Below are 19,314 nucleotides of genomic sequence, written 5' to 3'. Positions count from 1 at the left end.
CTAATTTTATGTCTCAACCACAGTCTGTAAAGGTTTCCGATGTCACTATAGCGCTTCTGCGGGAGTACGCCATTACCCAAGCCAAGAACTAAAGGCCATGCACTGCTAGGTACTACATTAACATCCAGTGACCCCTGGCGGAGAATCGCTTTGGGCCATATTTTAGAACTTCTTGTTGATTAACTACAAGGTGGTGATCTGCCATGATGTTACAGTGACTACGGTGCCCAGCTGCGCATCCGAAGTTAATGTGTTTGATCCTTGCCAGGGCGTTAGAATTTAGATTGCGCAAAGCGTCTGTGTACTCGGCAATGTCAGCGCTATAGTTAAAGAGCCCGAGGTGGTCGACATTTCCGAAGGTCACCATTACGGTCAGCCTCATGATGATATACTGGTTTTTGCACGTAAGTACTAATAAGTGATATGCGTATTGAGTGAGCATAGACAAGTTATTCACCTGATTTGTGCGGCGGTCGAACTTCTCTGCCGTGTTTTGCCTGTGACGACCATCGTATCCACCCATGGCGTAGATTATTTCATCCAGCACCGCAACACTCACGTAGCACCTGGTGAATGTTGGGAATGTTTATTTCATCATGAAGTATCGAGTACAAATATAACGGGCACAGTGTCTGGTGTTGTTAACTATAACTGTGTGGCGCAAATGCAGGATAGTGACCAGTTAAACATTGTTATTAGCAAAAGATGGTTAGCCTGCAACGTTGGTCTTGAGCAGGCAGACATTCGGTGCATTTTACGGCTGATGGTTGTGCCACTCGTGAAGGCCTCTCTTCGACAACCGCTGATCGATCGGGGCCCATTGCACGAACTCTAACCACAAAACAAGCTTCTAACAGTCTCAGCACGGCTTCCGGACCGATAGATCAACGTCTTGAGCACAGAAGCCAGAATAGATGCACAACTTTACAGAAAGAGAAGTTTATTGTAAGGACACTTTTAGATAAAAAAAGCGCTTGACACAGTCTGTCATTCTGTATACTTCTAAAGAAGTACAGACGTATGGCTTTAGCAACGCTACAATGAGACTTTTTTCAAGCTACCTATATGGTCAAAAACAAAGTAAAGGTCTCCGTTTATTTGCTTTACACTATTACACTACTGTTGGGGGAGTTTCGCAAGGATAAGATTGGAGCCCAAACTGCTCTCTTGCCATAGGTTACTGAATGACTTCCCTTAAGCTATAAGGTCATGAAAATCTGGTATTTATGCCGTGATACCTTACTTTTATTCTCAGGTAAATGTCTTTGTGAATTGCAGATACAATAAATGGCGAGCTATAAAGCGTATCAACATCGCTTGCTCTAAATAAATAAACACGGAACAGCGACAAGACTAAGTACGTGGTATTCCGCTCCCATTATGCCAAATGTGATGCAACAAGCTTGAAAATTCAGCTCGTGAATGGAGCAATAGAGCAAGTACAGAACGCATTAGATTTAGAGGTATTATTGGACGGCAACTTGCAATGGTGATCACACATACCTTGTATATTCATCAAATTAGCTTCCACTTGCTTTTTGCTAAGAAAATAAAGGAAACGGTTCAATCTTAGCATATTTTATTTGTTTACTTTTCAATATTTAACTGTACCAGCATATATTCTTCTGAATAGTGGTGTGGTACATATAACACATACTTAGATGCTATCATTCACTTGCAGAAAATGGCCTCTCGCATTAGGACATACGCATGACCACACATTGATACTAACTTGTTTTACAATCAAATTGGTATACTATCATTCTCCATGGCATGCGAAATAAAGTGGCCATTCTCATAAATAATAATTTACGCGGACACCACTTGTTATCTGAAAAATTGTTGACTACACCTAATCTAACATAAGGAACACAACAAATATAAATTTCAACCCGCGAATTACTTGGAACACGTACGGTCAATGACTGTTCAAGTTTGATGCCTCGAAAATTGGGAATGCAGTACCTGTTAAAGTAAAAATGGCTAATTATTTAACCCCTGCTGTGAAAAAATTGCAGTTTTAAAAAATTGAGATTTGATTTTCCCACTATACTTCTGATGTATTTCGTGCTGTGCTAAACAGTTTTTTTAGAATGCACCCTTTGCTTTGATTTGTTGTGAAGCTTACGTATTTTGCCTCACCATTGAGATTTAGTTCCTGAGAATTAAACATGCACATGATATTGTAGCTGCTATTTGTATATTGACTATAGGCGTACACTGGACTTTTGCTGCGGGCCTAGCAGTTCTTTGTTTAGAATTACAGTGTGGATGAAAAATAAATTGTATTTGTTTGAATAAAATGAATTGAACCTTCTCTTCTACTGTAATTTCTCCTTTCTCTTTTGATCCCGCCTAATGCCTTTTCTTGTGAACCACTGCTGACGCGTTTCACTTTTGCGGGAGACAATTTCGTCGTTCGTTCATTTTCTTTTAAAACAACTACTCCCTACTTGAAAGAAAAATTGAAAGGCGCATGCTCAATATGCGCACATTGCTGGCTTCTACCTTCTTTACCACCTAAGGGCTCCCTTTGAGTATAATCGGCATGAGTGTTGCTTTGCTCTCTCATCCTGGGACCGCTCTCTCATCCTGGGCTTTGTACTAGAATATTTTGTGGTACAAAAACACATGAAAAACACAGCGATTGAGGAAAACAAAAGTGCTCCTGCGAATACACATTGCGCGACTGACTTCATATACGCAATTCCGCCATCTTGTGGGAAACTTGACGTACACGCCAAACGTTATGTGAACGACTGCGCAAGGAAATGCACAGACATACAGACATGCAGATGAGCTTCATTAGTGTCCTGGGAAGAGGCTTTCTAAGAACCCACCGAGCGCATTGACACACGTGGTAGGGTAAGGAACTAAATGTTCCCGTTCGCTTCAAGGGCTCCGTGGATTGACGGATTTGCTGCGCAGGGCAACAACTTGCAATGCATTTTCAGAAGTCTGTCTCAATGACGTGATGCCTCCTTTTCGAAACGGATACACCACCACATCAAATGAGCAATGGTGATGAGTTGATTACTTGCCGAGCAGTTAGAGAATAATAAACTAAGAAACATGAACTGTATGTTAGAAACAACGGGAACGTGTATTTGCCTCAGCATTGACATGCTTGCATGTGGCTTCAATATTTAGAAGTATTACGATACTCGGAAGGAGTACTGGTACCAAAGCCTGTGAAGTGATGGACGTTTTCTTTTTATATATCTGTAACAGGCACTCCTTGCGTAAGCAGTGAGTCTATTTCGTTATTTCATATTGAGTGGAAATTCTTGCGTGCCTTGTAACCTGATGACTCGTGACCATGCTAGCACCTGTGCCGACACTTGTCTGCTTGTGCGTAAAATTGAACAGCTGTGAAAAAACATGAATCAGTTGAAAACATGCGTCAGTCATTGACTGTCCTATGTGTACACCTACAATTTCGCGCAAGGCATTTTTTTACTGACACACAAAGAACCTGTGATTTTTCGCCCCAGTCAAATTTATTACATAAGTGGATCAGTGTGCACAGGCAAGCACGCACTAATGCAGCAGTTAGTCTACTGAACTATGCCAACTACTGCGCAGATACGCGCAAAAACTCTTGTCACACATTATTCTGTCACAATCCATGGCTGGGCCTTTTTCACGAGAGTAGCCTAATAACATCCAAATTAAGGGATTATTCGTGATACGCCGTGGACGCTAAACACCTGGGTGTTTCATGAATGGCTGAACGCGTATTATCGGCTTATTTCCGTCGAGTGTAACTAGGACTGAATGAACTGGGAATCGGCAAGCTTACGGGGCTCTACGGAATCGGTACAACTGCGAAGAATTTATAACCTGCCTCGATGCCTCCACTGATAACCGATCGTGAAGATATAGGGCGATAAACATAGTCACACGGCTTCATATACATGCAATGTCCATCCTACGTACTTTCATTATGCATCAATGAATCAAAAACACTTGAAAGCATATTGACGCAGTGCGAGAAACAGCCTACTTTTCACCGGCAGGTTCTCAGGTCCGATTTGAGAACAATGAAAACTCTGAATACCAATGAACTAACTTTGCTTTTGGGCTAGTTTTTTTCGCTATCAAAAGTACCAGATTGTGCGAAATAAACAAAGAACCAAAGTGCAACCCTGATGCACAGGACGAGTGCTTCTCCTCTGAATTAGTGCCATTTTCGCTCCCTCTGTTGTACCTACAATAGCAAGCATGGAAGGTAACGAATACTGAATCGGCCTTTTGCAGCTTTTCCTACGCAGAAACGCACCTCTTCATATGCATGGGTGTGATGGTGCGCCATGTCTTTGTGTTTGCATTGAAGCATCGCACGCTGCTGAAATACTCTTCGCCATTGAAGCCCCCGATGACGTAGATTTCTTCGCCGATGGCCACACACTTGTGATACGCCCGAGGACCATCGGGATCCACCTCATCGACCTGTGTACAAAGAAGAGGTGCGACAAGAAGTTGTTTTCGACATTTCAAGTCAATAGGTCGGGCTAGCTGTTATTTCATTCATACCCCACAAAGTTTCCACCGCTCATCAATTCAGGCAATTTAATTAGCAGTGATTCACAATAGGATAGCGTTCTATACAGTGAAAAGTACTGGAATTCGATTCATTGCGCCAACTGGTTTCATCAAGACTCTCGGTGCTTGAAACCAATAGGCGCTATAGGTGAGAATTATTATCGCTTTATGGGAGCAGCCTTCCTTAGGCCAGAGCCTAGGTTCGGCTTGATAAAGCGACCACGATAGCGCCTGAACTTTCAATGCAGGAGCCATTTCGGCTTCCTTGTAAAGTCTGTGACGCAACCAAGCCCGCAGTTGTTGTCAAGACTACACAGACAGGTGATTGGAGGGGAGCGGGCGTATATGCATGCGTTTTTGCACTTGGGTGCAAGAGTAAAATAAATTGGTGTATTTTCACCGGCTTCACTGGAGCTGACGTGGGATGAAATTTCAAAAAGTAACAGGTTAACGAGAATTGTGACAACGACGTTGAAGCTTTTCTGTCCGAATAAGTTGTTTGATGTGGCCTGGGTGGGCAAGAACCTGGCGCCACGTGCGTTATTCTTCAGAGAGCAATGGCGAACGATTTCCGACGTTTGCACTCACCAGCGTTCGCTTTTATTTTCTGACGGGCTCGCCAATGAGACATGTTTTATTGAGTAGCTTTTCAATCGCACCTTTCATTCCGTGTCCTCTCACCCTCCCGCTTTATCATCACACCATTCCCTCGTGCACCGCAAATGTAATTCTGCAATTCCTAAAGATAAAAGAAGCGACACCCAACCAGTGGCGTACCAACCTTTCGTGGGTGGGAGGGGGGGAAGCTTACTTTACTCGTCAGCTGATATATATATATATATATATATATATATATATATATATATATATATATATATATATATATATATATATATATATATATATATATATATATATATATATATATATATATATATTCGTCATAGCGTCACACGAGTTGAAAGGATGAAGAACTGACCGCCGCTCATCAACCCCACATCATTCACGAAGCCACCGGCAATACGCCTCAACTGAATATCGACCACAGAAGAGGTGATCCCAGGCGCATGCAGTTACCGGCATCATGACAGAACCATTGACTGACCTTTCCATCCCCAAGTACACCGGAGCAGCGGACGATGGACCGGTGCAGGACTGGTTCTACCTGTTCGAGCTCCACGCTACCGCTGCATCATTGTCGGAACGGGAGATGATCACGAACTTCACTGACTGCATCTCCGGTGAGGCATTCAAGTTTTACCTCACCCACATCTTTGAAAACGACGAGTCATGGCAAAAGATCAAAGAAGAGACGATCACCCGTTTTAATGATTATGACGAAGACCAACTTATTGCCAGCCATCAGGAGAAAACCGCACACTATCGTCAATTCCCTAAGCAGTCCTCAAGCATTCGAAAGCTCAACGTTAATCGACAAATGCCACAGGATGAACTGGCACATGAGTTTACTTTCAGAAGACCATGCGTGTTTCGAGAAAAACCTAACCATCAAGCGCGCCTCCTTTTTGCACGAAAGTCGGCATTTCGAAAGTCCTCGCTCCAGCATATGACGCGAGACGTTGCTTACGAACCTGATGCTCGTAATTCTTTGTCTCGCATACGCGGTCGACCACGCGGTTTTCCATCACGCGGCTCTTTAAGCGCTTCTATCACTAACCATTTGAATCATAAGGACGCCGCGACCACGGTAGACGACCTGACGATTCACAAAAATACCCTGCCAAGCCATGCTCCTTTCATACGGGTTCATTCATCACCATGCGGTGCACACACACTAGACAGTCGAAACAAAGCAGAAGGCTCAGACAAATCGAACGTCGGACGCTGCCAAGCGCAAGAGCCCTTCGTAGTGAACAGTGCAGAGGAAGCCTACAAAGAATTTTTGTCGATTCTTGTGCACCACCTTCACTTTCTTTTCAGAATCATGACAACCCAACGACTACCAACTATTTATTGGTCACACCAGCTATCAAAGAAAAGCAGGCTCGTGTTACTAAAGGAGTGCCACCTCGTCAGATTCCGCAAAATCAACAGTGCCATCAAGAACTCGAAGAACTCCGGAAACTACGGCAGGTACATCAAGCACTACGACGAACTAAAATAAGATCACAAGATTTGCGGCTTCAGGATGGTCGTAAGGAACGACACAAACTAAAGGAAATAGCAAGTCAACATCTGAGCTATATTCGTAGAAGGAAACGTCAAGGAAGTCTTCTATACCAGATATGAAGGCATCATGTACAATCCTACCGACAGAGATACCACCACAGAAAACCATGAAACAGACTGAACGCTACCATTTGCAAAATGCAGGAACACAGACATCGTATCATCAACTTCGGTTCTGGAAGCTGGAAGCAATGCTTATGTCTCAGCCACAACACAGAATACAGCGCCAGCGACAGAACATTCCGCGCCTACGACGTCCGACCTTGAAAGGCTACAAGTACGTCCAACCTCGTTCGCTCTTCGCAGCTGCTGAAGCCGTGTCATGGTCAGTGCAGTTGTGCAAGACGTGGCTATCTTTTCGAGAACGCCACAGTCAGCCTCTCCCACCAGGACTCCTGCGTTAACCGGACTGCTGCACTCTCTCCTGAAGTCTTTGAAAGTTTACGGAACTCCTCTGCAGCATAGAACCAATTGTGAATTTTGACATTTTTGACTTTTAAAGCTCTCCTTGTTTACCTTTTCTTGTTCGTAATTCATGCTTTCTTTCGGGGGGGGGGGGGGAATCGTGTGACGTATAAAGCGATGGTTGGTAGAGGCCGAGAAGGAAGAACTGCTTTGGAATAAACATGGCGTATGAGCCAGGCCACGTTTCCTATTCATCATAGCGTCACACACACACACACACTCAAATATATATATATATATATATATATATATATATATATATATATATATATATATATATATATATATATATATATATATATATATATTGCCATCAGCATACAAATATGCTGATGGTAATTCGTTAGGAACGCCTCAGAGCCACTACCTCAGCGACGTCAAAGTTCGTTCTCGGAACTAATAGCCGGAGGGCATCTCCTTTTAGATGCACTTCTAGGACGCCAAGCGCCAGTCACCTTAGCAGAGCCTATAACTATAGCACCTGGCGAGATGAGTTGATATGATTATAACAAAATATGTTCACTTGCAGGGCATTTGGAAATTCATGCGCATATACATCTCTGTGAGCTCATCCTTGATAAGATAGACGGAAAGAGAGAAAACTAAGCGGCACTGAACATGTGGGCTTGTTTGCTGTCCAAGTTCTATTTTGATCTGTAATTGATTGATATGTGGGGTTTAATGTCCCAAACCACCTTATGACTACGAGAGACGCCGTAGTGGAGGGCTCAGGAGGTTTCGACCCTCTGGGGTTCTTTAGTGTGCAATCAAATCTGAGCACACGGGCCTACAACATTTCCGACTCCATCGAAAATGCAGCCGCCGCAACCGGGATTCGATCCCGTGACCAGCGGGTCAGCAGCCGAGTACCTTAGCCAGTGCATTACCGCGGCAGGGCATATTTTTATCTGTAAAGGACAATCCAAGTTAAAGGAAAACCAACTAGGCCGACTCCAATAATGCTAATAACCATGGTCTTTCATATTATCCTGGGTCTGCTGGGTCAAGTTGCGGGGAAAGCTTACAAGCTTAGCTTGCCGCTGTGCTCGAGTTCAGTGGTTTATTCATCACCACTTTTCAAGAGCTCCAAGTTATCGTAAGCAAGGTTGATTAGGTTCATCGGAGACTAAAGCGGAAACGTTTTTTATTCATGGCGCTTCTAGAAAACATTAGAACATAAAAAAAAACATTCATCACACTCACCGGCTCACAGCATATTTGACAGAGCAGCCTTGATGAAGAAAATGGTTTTGTGAAGCAGCAGATGCTTTGACCGGTCCATAGGAAGTTTGCTTATTCCCATTCATATCCTCATTGACCAGTCACATAAAAGTAAATGCATGAGCAATTGATGTATTTCTATAGGGCATCTATTCAGCGCTAGCCTGCTCTGTTATGCCACAGCGCAAGGCGCGAAAGCGTCGCACCAACGGGCCGCACCGCAAGGAGCCAACAAATAAAATCGGCGCAGAAGAAATGTTGAAATATTAAATCGTAACATTCCCTCGTAACGCTATAATTGAGTGAATACTGTCGTAAAGAAAAAACTTCGCCTTTGTTTCTCCAGAGTTTAGCCAACAGTGGCTACTGTCGAAAGTGGAAGGGATCAGCCCCCAACCCCCAACTTTTCTCAGTGGGGGGGGGGGCGGGGGGGCTGGCGCCCTTTTTGCCCTCCGGCTTGTACGCCCATGCGTCCGACACTATGCAACCCAAAGCAGGAGAGAGAAAACAAATTGATTCGTTTGCCTGCCGTGACTCGGAATGCCTACTGCTCCTTGATGAACCGAGCGAAGCAACTGCCATTCTGCATATACTAACCTTGATCCACCTGTCGGCCTTCGTGTCGTAGCTTTCAGTGTAAGTAGTGGGGCCTCCGTGCATCCAACCACCAATGACGAACATCACCTCATGCGGGATGCGCGGACGAGCGAACATGGGCGTTGGCACTTCATTGTTGTGCACTACCACGTCAAGGTCATACAAGAACCGTAGTGTATCGATCACCAACTGCCTGTGTGTGCGAGAGAAAGAAAGACAAGTGGCACTTACTATATAGCCTGTCCCACGAAGGTTAGCGTTTCATAGCATTTGAGTAGTTCAGAGATCGAAGCTGACAGTTAAGTCACGTCTGGTTGTCCATCATGAAAAAAAAAACCGTTGTGGTCGCTATGGTTTACACATTACTCTTTCGCATCACACCAATACTCCTTAGAAGCGTCACTGGCGCTTCAGTTCAGGCAATGCTTAATTACCCTGTATTATGGTGTTGTTAATCAACTACCAGAAGACCATAAGGGCTAGGTGTTTTTCCTCTCGCGTTACTCAAGAACACCTCTGTGTGCTACTTACCACAAGTACGCCTCCTCGTACTGCATCCGGAATAACCAGTTCGTGTTCGTTGAGCCCACAAGCCAAATATTGATCAACGTGTTTTAGGCAGTACAACACTCAATGAGCTCAGTGGCTCTCAGACTGTTTTACAACCAGGCAAAATTGTGGCAGTTATACGATATATAAAGTGACTACATCGAATGATAACATGCCCTAAGTTAAACGTAGTTGTAAGATATACGATGTTATGTACACATTACCTGTCACATAACACATAACAGTGGTTCAGATCATGGCCTTTTAATAGCTGGTGAAGATCTTTATGCGAGTAATATTTTCAGAAGACGACCAAATAATACAAAAAATAAGACCATTTACTTTACCTACATTCATGCTAATGCAAAACTGTTCGGCTTACTTAAAGATAAGTTTGACTTCATATATTTTCTTGTTAAAAAATCAAGGATTCGATGTGCGAGGCGTACTAACCTGAAGATTTTGAAGGCGATTGCTTGTTCCTGTCTTACAAAGTCATAATGCATGTGTAGAAAATAGTAAGGAGTGTTAAAATTTAGACAGAACATTCTTTAACCAATAATCACAAGTTTTGGAATACCATTTCAATGTTTCTTAGATATATTTGTGCAAAATTAAGCAGACTGTGCCTTGGGAATGAACTTTTAAAGTTTTGACGAATAGACAGACTTTCGAATGCACGTAACAATCTTAGACCATTGAATACTTCGCTACGTTAGTGTGTGCTAATAATACCCTTTTTTAGTGTTCAGTAATGAAAATGAGCATATACAAGCCAATATTACAATAGCAGCTTTATTCTTGCCAGTAATGAATGGCGTATTTTATTTATAATTCATGTAGAGGGAACAGGTTTAGTGCATAAACCACGTATTCTCAATAAGTACAACCCCAAGAAATTTCATTTTTAATTGGGGTGCAATGTAATTTCCGCGAGATTTCAAGGCAAACATATAATGAATGGTTATAATTATTCATGTGAATAGCACGTACGTTGTTTTCTTGACGTTTAACTGAAACCGATTTGTTTGTTACCACACTGATAGTTTGCATCCCCACTTTTTTTTCTACATACTGGAAGGCTTAACAATCGTCTCCACTACAATAGCGTAGCCAGCGTACACCAAAATCTCTTGAGTGCGTTGTATGTTAAGTACGTTGACTATATCGTTTTTATGTAGAAAAGTATTCAGAAACAGTAATCATTATTTGGCACTTACTTAAGTTTCGTATATTCTAATCATTTTTAGATTACAAATAATTTGGATAATGATAATCAGTGGAGTTCTTCTATTAAGCGCTTTTATTTTTATACTTACACATTGTTGTACCACTGCATCGAATCAGTCCGCGCATGTGGCAAGAAAAATTTTAGATTCAACGCACAGTGAGTGTCACTACGCGGCGACACGTCACATTCACGAACACTAGCCATGTTGTTCTAGAGTCACTGGAACTTGACTCAGGTGGTTCGTGATTCGGGAGATGTTATGAAGTTCGCTTGAATTGTACCAATCAATTTGGGAATGCCAGCCGCAACTAAGCCACCACCGTCAAAAACACGCTGAATACGCGTTGCCTAAACATGTTCCGATTTTCATAATAGACTGCGGCACCCACCTGCAGGATTCGTTGTCTAAGACGAGCTTGTGGGACTTGATCTTTTCGACGAAAAAGTTGGTATCCACAAGACCCGTACGAACGCAGCGCAGCAGCCGGGCCATGTGCTGCTGCCGATTGTCCGAGTCGTGCTCGATCCAGCGCACGACCGCTTTCCACACGGTCTCCTCCTTGACGACGTTGAGGTTCTCGTCCGAGAAGATGGCCTCCACTTCATCGATGTCTAGACTGAGCAGCTCCTCGCTGCGCTTCGACACCTCGATGAAGTGAAGCATCAGGTAGCTAATAAAGAAACCGCAGCAGTGATTGATACCCACGTGCCTCTAAACACACGCAGAGCGTAATGCGTTGAGCCTTTCAATAAATGCGATATATCTATATGACCGAGCTCAATCTGGTGTAAGTCAAGACCACTCTTAGGGCACATTCACAGCTGAGAAGTGAAGCGAAAACGAAAACGACAGAATGCCCGGAAAACCGCACTCGTGAAAAATATTCTAATTTGTTCTGCCCCTGACGCCGGCACTGCCATTGCTTCCTTCAGAATTATTTCGATTTTGCTGGCTTTAAGAGCATCAAATTTCGTATCAAATTCCAGTTATGCAGGTTTTCACGGAAATTACTGAAAAGTAATAGATCGCGCCTTTTGAAACGTTGTTTCGGGAAATAAGTCAGCAGAAAAGACACAAGTGAATGCACCGGCAGCGACAGGGGCGGATTCAGCTGGCTGTACACAAACGCGAAACACGTTGGGGCATGACAACTCGCTGCTGCTGGACGATGCGGTTTCACGTAGCGCGAGAATTGGTCTCTGATAAATTTTTTTTTCGTTCCAGCCTCACAACATGATTTTGTGGCCACTTGGGCGGCGAAGCGAATGAATTTACGTTGAGGTTTGCCGCTTTCGGTCACTTCGAGGCCAAACGTGAACGCGGCTTTACGAAGGTATATTGAAACTAATAGCGTAACTTCCGTAGAAACCCATGTATCCAGTAGTTGGCGGTTCACTGCCACTGTGGCCATTTACGCATGAAGGGAACAACTAACAGTGAACAAATGTATAGAAATATGACGGCCCAACCAGAAGTGGTAGCGGCTTCATGCATTATACCTACACGGCGCGCAATCGAAATTTCCCCTTAACTGGTGATATTTACCGCACCACTTAATATAACCAATTGTATTGCGACTTAGGGCTCTCTAAGTTCGTACGCTAGAGAAAAGAGAGACTGACAAGAAACATTCAGGAAGCAAAGGTGTTTTATCAGCCAAATGCTGTACTTGCATAGAGTGAAAACATCGCAGATAAATAGGAACACAACTGTTCACGAGCACAAAGCATAACAGTTCGAAAACTTACGTTGCCTGATCGTAGAAAACGACTACAGTGAGACAGTAGCCTTTAAAATATCGCTTAGGCTACCGTACAGTACAGCGTCTTGTTGCAAAGCGTGTCGCATTCACCGTCCCCAAAGACGAACGCACTCAGGCCGTGCGCCAGCGAGGGTTGTCAGCAGTCACAGGAGCTGCTATCTACTCATCATGTGAGCTAGTTCAGCGCTAAAGTGTCACACCAGTAAACAGCATATAAGCAAATAAACTATGGAAGGTGCGCACGAAACCACCATGCAATATTGAGCGAAGTCTCATTGACCCGGCAATACACCGCACTAAACTCATGCTCTGATAGCAGATTGCCTGCGCATGCCCCCTCCCTATTTATGACACTCTACCGAAAAATGAGGGAATCAACCATTTAGCCAGGTGTCAGATAGACCGTAAAGTGAATTTGTAGTTTTCTATGACATACATAAAATTACAACTATTTCAAAAAGAAATTCTAATATTTTTAGTTTTGGGTATTTTTTTTCTCACCTAGCCGCACTTCAATCGTCGACGGGCGTTGATGCCTGCGGCAATGAGTTTCCGACCTTTTTTTCGATTTCGCAAACAATGTGATTTAACAATGGCGTCTCTGCGCGCGCCCACTACTCCCTCTCTCTCCTACGTTCCCGCTCTTTCCCGTCGTAACGCCGACGCAGGCAGCATCTCCTATCGTGCGCTCGCTTCCCCTCTCTCTATTCTAGGCTTCCCTCACTGCGGCGTTTACACCAACCCTGCGCATGCGCTTCTCCCCTCTCTCTCATCTCCTACGCTCCCCTATCTCTAAAATCGCAACGACACAAGCCGCGTCTGCCAGCTTTCTTCATATAAAAAAATTGACCCCGAATCTGCGTATTACACTGCAAATGTTGTCGAAAGACGATTCTTGCGTCTGGAGAGAGTGAACGAAACGTTTATTTGATGTTCTGTGGAAGAAAATCGGTGAATGATATTCTGGAGGCGCTGCGTTAGAGTGCCTCGAGCGTATAGTGGAGGCGAACGAGCGCATCGAGGCACGTTAGACACGAGCGCCACCTGGCATTTATCTTCGAAAACGAAGGCGTGCGCGCCCACGGAGAAAAATGCGCGCCTGTCTCGGAGGTGATAAGGTGTGGAACGCAAAGCGACGGGCAGGGGTCACCACCGTGCCGTCTTAGCAAAGCGTTGCAAATACCTACCATTTTGAGCATAACGTTGCACTGTCAGTGCAGCGCGATAAACGCTACAGTCCTTATAGTTGCTTGCGTGTGCCTCTTCTAGTAAAAGGCACACATACAAAACATCAACGTGTTGTTGTGGCGCCTCAGATATGCGCGAAATTTGATTTTAATTGACAATCGCACCACTATGAACGCTGAATCTTGAGCAATATTGTGGGTGCTGTGGATTAGGTCGGCCGTTTGGTGCCGTTTGAGACATTGTTAAGGGCGGACAAACAGACAAATCTACAGATAGACAGACAAACTCAAATGTTTTTGTCGAAGGTACCCAAGATAGACTGTCGTCTTTAAAAAATGCTCCCACCTTTTCGAAAGGAATCGTGAGGAAATACGAATGCATTTCTTGCGCCGACAGGGTACTGCTGCCGCAAGGCATTCGCCTTCACCGACTTGTGAGGACGCGGGCGCTTCGCGAAGTGATCGGACGCGACGCTCATCGGCTCCGTCGATTTTCGGCTGGAACCGTGCTCTCTTCAATGTGGCTGCTCTAAAACTTGTGTGACTGCATCTGCCAAGTCAGCAAGATTCTGGGGACACCGATCTCACCCAGGTACGCCCAATTTTCGGCCACTTCGAGCAACTTTGCATCACAACGTAGCGAACGAGCTAAGCCTCACGGCGGCGGCTCCGCCGCTGCTGGATGCGGAGACGCCGCTCGGTCAACTCCTCAACATGGCGCTGCCTGAACAACGTGGCTACGACCCTACGACTCTGTCGTGGTCGTATATCCCGACAAATCCATCAGACGACGGCCCATCCACCATTTCGGTGGAGCAAGCCGACATTTTTCAACTCGTCGAGGGTCGGCGTCGCCGCCGAAGAAACGCGGAAGGAGCGTCTGCACTGAAAACTCCTCTCAACAATTCAGCCACTGGAGACGCTCGTGCTCCATCTCCTAAAGCTCCACAAAAGACTTCACCAGTCTCCAAGTGGACGCCGAAACCAACGGTCAGGATGAATCCTGGCGACTACGTGATCGTGCTCAAGCCACGCATCACAGTAGCCCTCAAGGCAGCGTTTCAACAAGGTGAGCTCGGCGCTGCCATTTCCCAACTCATCGGAAGGCAGCACATGAATGACATCAGCATTTCTCCCAATTGGGAGCAAAACATCATCATCTGTGGCACGCAGAATAACGAGGTGGTTCAGAAACTGCTGTCGGACTTTCAAATCAACACCAGCAAAGGACCACTGCCGCTTCGCGGTCACCTCAAGCTCACCGGTGATGTGTGTCGCGGCGTGATTTCTGTGCACAACCTCGAAACCAGTGCGTCTCTGAAACATAGTGTGCAGTGGCGTGGCGGTGAACTAGTCTATGCGCGCAAGCTGGGGAACTCCAACGTAGCTGTGTTGACTTTCGCGGGAAGGAAGGTTCCGCGTTTCGTCCACTATAACGCAGAACTGACTCCCGTCAGGGAGTACAAGAAGACAGTGCCAGCGTGCTACCGCTGTGGTGCACTGGGGCACCGGGCGGATATCTGTCCCAACCCGGTCACCGAAAGATGCAGCCTTTGTGGCCAAAACGTGGGCGCTGGTCCTGAGGGGATGGCCCCCCACGAATGCAACCCAACGTGCATAGTTTGCGGGGGTCCGCACCTCACCAGCTCCCGCGAATGCACTGAAAAATTCATCAGGCTTCAGCAACCAGGGTCCAGGACATCGGGGACCCCAACAAAACCAAAGCACCGGTCAACTGGCAAAGTGCCAATTCCTGGCAAAGCAGCAACGGCAACGCTACCACCTGGCGCGGCGGAATCTCCAGCTCTCGGCGCTCCATCTGGCAACGCTGCACGCAACCAACCCAAGGTGGGCAGTTGGGTGGAGGTCGCCTCCTCTCCCTCCTCTCTCTCCTCTCCACCTTCTTCTGCCACAAGCACTACCGAAACACAAAAACTCAGGCATGAGCTCGCCCTTTTGCGATCTCAGAATGAAAAACTAGCCAGCGAACTTGACTCGCTCAAAACCGATCTCACTACTAAGCCCTCGTTGAGCGACGAAGAGGAAAATATAACAGACAGGGAGATTCCTACTACTGTAGAGAGTCGCGTCGCGGCCCTGGAGACCCAGGTGAATGCAATAGAAACACAATTGGCCGACCTCCCCAAAATTATCCACGACACCATCGCGCGTCATATGGAGACTGTCATCGCACACGTGACACAAACAGTAACTCACATTATCCAAAAGTGGATACAAGACAATCCACGCGTCCTCAAGCGCGTAGGGCCAATTAGGGACGTTAATCGCCCCTCAAAATTTAACAGAGTGACTCCAGATGAGTCGGACTTTTCTGAAGACTCCAGTACGTCAGCACAGGGTGCTGGTGAACTGAGTAATCTTAACAACACAACCCCACCCTCTATCTCCGAACATGGCCTCCAACCCTAGGTCGCGAGCCAGAGCAACTCAGCCGTTGTTACTAACACAGTGGAACTGCAGAGGTCTCAAGAACCACAAGAAGCGGGCTCATTTCCGCCTCTATCTTGAGACCTTTGAGTTCCTTGTTGCCGTGGTTGCCCTTCAGGAACCCGGCTCGGACGTCAAACTCACAAATTACACTACATTTCAACACAACCCGGAGACATGTATACTTGTTCACAAGCAATATACCGCCCAGGAAGTCACACTCCCCACAACACCGCCTTTCCCATACACAATGGTGTCGGTGCTGCCTATAAAGCGATCTGACCCACCTGTTCATATTTTAAACATTTACTGTCCCCCAAAGCTTAAGAACGTCACGTTCAGCGAAACTTTCACACAAGCTATGCAGGTGGCAGGACGGGACCCCCTCCTGATCGTCGGCGACTTCAATGCCCCAAGCAGGTTATGGGGTTACCCACGAGAGGACACGCGTGGAAGGAAGCTTGCGGAACTTCTTTCTACACTTAGACTCACCCTCCACACTGATCCCGCCAGCCCAACACGTGTAGGCAACTCTGTTCAACGAGATACTTGCCCGGACCTCACAATTACACGCAACATACGCCATGCCGACTGGCTGAACACACAGGACACTCTCGGTAGTGATCATTGTGTATTAAACACAACTGTGTACATGCGTCCCTTAAAACGCCCACTTACACAAGCTCGTATCCCAGACTGGACAACTTTCCGCACCACTCTACCTATTGTAGACCCTCTCCAGTCGGGATACGACACCTGGTCTAAATCACTGACGTCTACACTGAAACAACACGAACAGCTGATACAGCTCACGGAAACTCAAACGGACGTGGACAACCACCTCCTCCATCTTTGGCAGGCCCGCCGCAGCCTCACCAAACGATGGAAAAAACAGAAACATAACAGACGCCTCAAGAAACGCATCCTAGAACTCACGGAGCAAGCTGCAGAATATGCTGCTCAGCTAGCCGACACTAACTGGGTGGACAGGTGCAACACGGCTGCACGCCAGATGTCTGGTCGCAACACGTGGCGCCTGTTTCGCGCTCTCATCGATCCAACACAAACACGCACGGAAACTCAACGTCACTTACATAAGGTCATGCACAACTTTACAGGAACGACAACACAGCTGGCAAACACGCTCAGGGACCGATACCTGTGCACCACCAAGGACCCCCGGACGGCCGCATACTCCTACGCAGGCAAAAAGAACACGCAGTTGGACACCCCGTTCCAGCTCCACGACCTCCAGGCGGCCTTACGCAAGATGAAGCGTGGCACTGCACCAGGGCGTGACCAGGTTACGGTCAAACTGTTGGCCAATCTTCCCGACGCAGCCTACGCCACGCTCCTCAAATACATCAATAGCATTTGGGACGGAGAAACTCCTCTCCCTCTTGAATGGAAATCAGCTCTCGTGACCTTCATCCCGAAGGCAGGTAAACCTATTGACGTGGAGAACCTTCGCCCCATCTCCCTCACGTCTTGTGTCGGCAAGCTGATGGAAACGATGGTGCGCGACAGACTCTCCGAGTTTATAGAAACACAGCACACTTTTGCGGACACCATGTTTGGATTCCGCCCTCAGAAGTCAGCCCAGGATATACTTCTACAGCTCCACCATGACATATTAGATCCTGTTGAATGCCCCCACAATGACAAGGTAGTCCTGGCCTTGGATCTTAAAGGAGCATTCGACAACGTGAAGCATGAGGTAATCCTTGACCACCTTAGTCAGACCAACTGTGGTTATAAAACATTCAATTATGTTAGACAGTTTCTTACAGACCGTCGAGCCTACATACGCATACAAGATGAGGAACATGGGCCTTACGTCATCGGCTCGAGGGGAACTCCTCAAGGCGCGGTCCTCTCTCCCCTCCTATTTAATATAGCCATGCTTTATCTTCCCCCCAAATTGGCTTCTTTACCAGGGATACATCACGCTCTTTACGCGGATGATATCACGATCTGGGCCATGCAAGGTAACCTGGGTCACATGGAGTCATGCCTGCAAGCAGCAGCGACTGTAGTCGACGACTACGCAACCTACTGCGGACTCCAGTGTGCCCCGGCTAAGTCAGAATTTGTGCACGTACGTCCCTCCCCTCAGGACACAACTCAGCTCCATATCAGTCTTCCCTCGGGACCGATCCGTGAGGCCAAGGAGATCCGCGTCCTTGGCCTCTTCATACACCACCAACGCAAGGCCGACACCACAATAGCCAAACTTCGCACGGTGGGAGACCAGGTGGGCCGTATGGTCCGCCGGGTCTCCAACAAGCGGGGCGGATTACGAAGCAGGGATGCAATGCGGCTTGCCCATGCTTTCGTAACGAGTAGAATACTCTACTCGACTCCCTACTTGCACCTGCGCAAACACGAGGATGATCAACTCGAGGTCATCCACCGTAAAGTTATCAAGCGGGCTCTCGACCTCCCTATCACCACGTCCAACCAGAGACTTCTGGCCCTAGGCGTGGTGAATACCTACCGGGAACTTCGAGAAGCCCACCTCGTTAACCAATACGCGCGCCTTGCACAGACCCATTCCGGTCGCCGCCTCTTGGACCGAATACACATCAAACACGATTACTGTATTGAGGAAAGGGTGAGAGTGCCAGAACCTTGGAGACGCGCCCTCCGGGTCCGACCCCTTCCCCGCAACATGTCCAAAGAAAACCACAGTGGTCGCCGCCAGGCGCGCGCGGAAGCGTTGCAGCGACACTTTGGTCAAAGGAACACGTGTGCTACGTGGACGTTGCCGGCCCGCACCATGGGGGGTGGTATACTGCCGCAGTCATACACAACGCAAACACCGTAAACGGGCTCACTTTCAAAGCCTACAGCGCAACACACGCGGAGGAGGTTGCCATTGCTCTGGCTCTCACCTATCCCTCTTCTAAACATATCATCACCGACTCACGAGGGGCCTGTCGGAACTATCAGCTAGGGTGGGCTTCACCGCTTGCTCAGCGCATACTGGAACCTAGCTGCCGATACGTTAATCCAACTCCGCGAAATCTTGTTTGGGCACCCGGTCACCAAGGACTCAGGGGTAACGAACAGGCCGATCAGGCCGCCCGCGCACTCTCTTCCCGGGCTATCTCCCTGT

At 46.7% G+C, this 19,314-nt stretch overlaps 1 protein-coding gene across 1 annotated transcript in view; it reads right to left on the bottom strand.

Annotated features, from left to right (window-relative positions):
- Positions 1–19,314, bottom strand: part of LOC119177874 (kelch-like protein 10) — a 44,514-nt gene that overhangs the window by 12,739 nt on the left and 12,461 nt on the right. Inside the window, exons 3-6 of the mRNA XM_037429061.2 lie at positions 11,188–11,469; positions 9,019–9,211; positions 4,283–4,452; positions 458–566 (exon numbers count right to left, since the gene is read on the bottom strand). Coding sequence (XP_037284958.2) covers positions 458–566; positions 4,283–4,452; positions 9,019–9,211; positions 11,188–11,469 — 754 coding nt within the window. The remainder of the gene's footprint in view (positions 1–457; positions 567–4,282; positions 4,453–9,018; positions 9,212–11,187; positions 11,470–19,314) is intronic.

Source organism: Rhipicephalus microplus, chromosome 1 (assembly GCF_043290135.1).
Source record: "Rhipicephalus microplus isolate Deutch F79 chromosome 1, USDA_Rmic, whole genome shotgun sequence".
Classification (NCBI taxonomy): Eukaryota; Metazoa; Arthropoda; class Arachnida; order Ixodida; family Ixodidae; genus Rhipicephalus; species Rhipicephalus microplus.
Note: the sequence above shows the minus strand (reverse complement) of the source record. Positions and strands in the feature narration are given on the sequence as shown.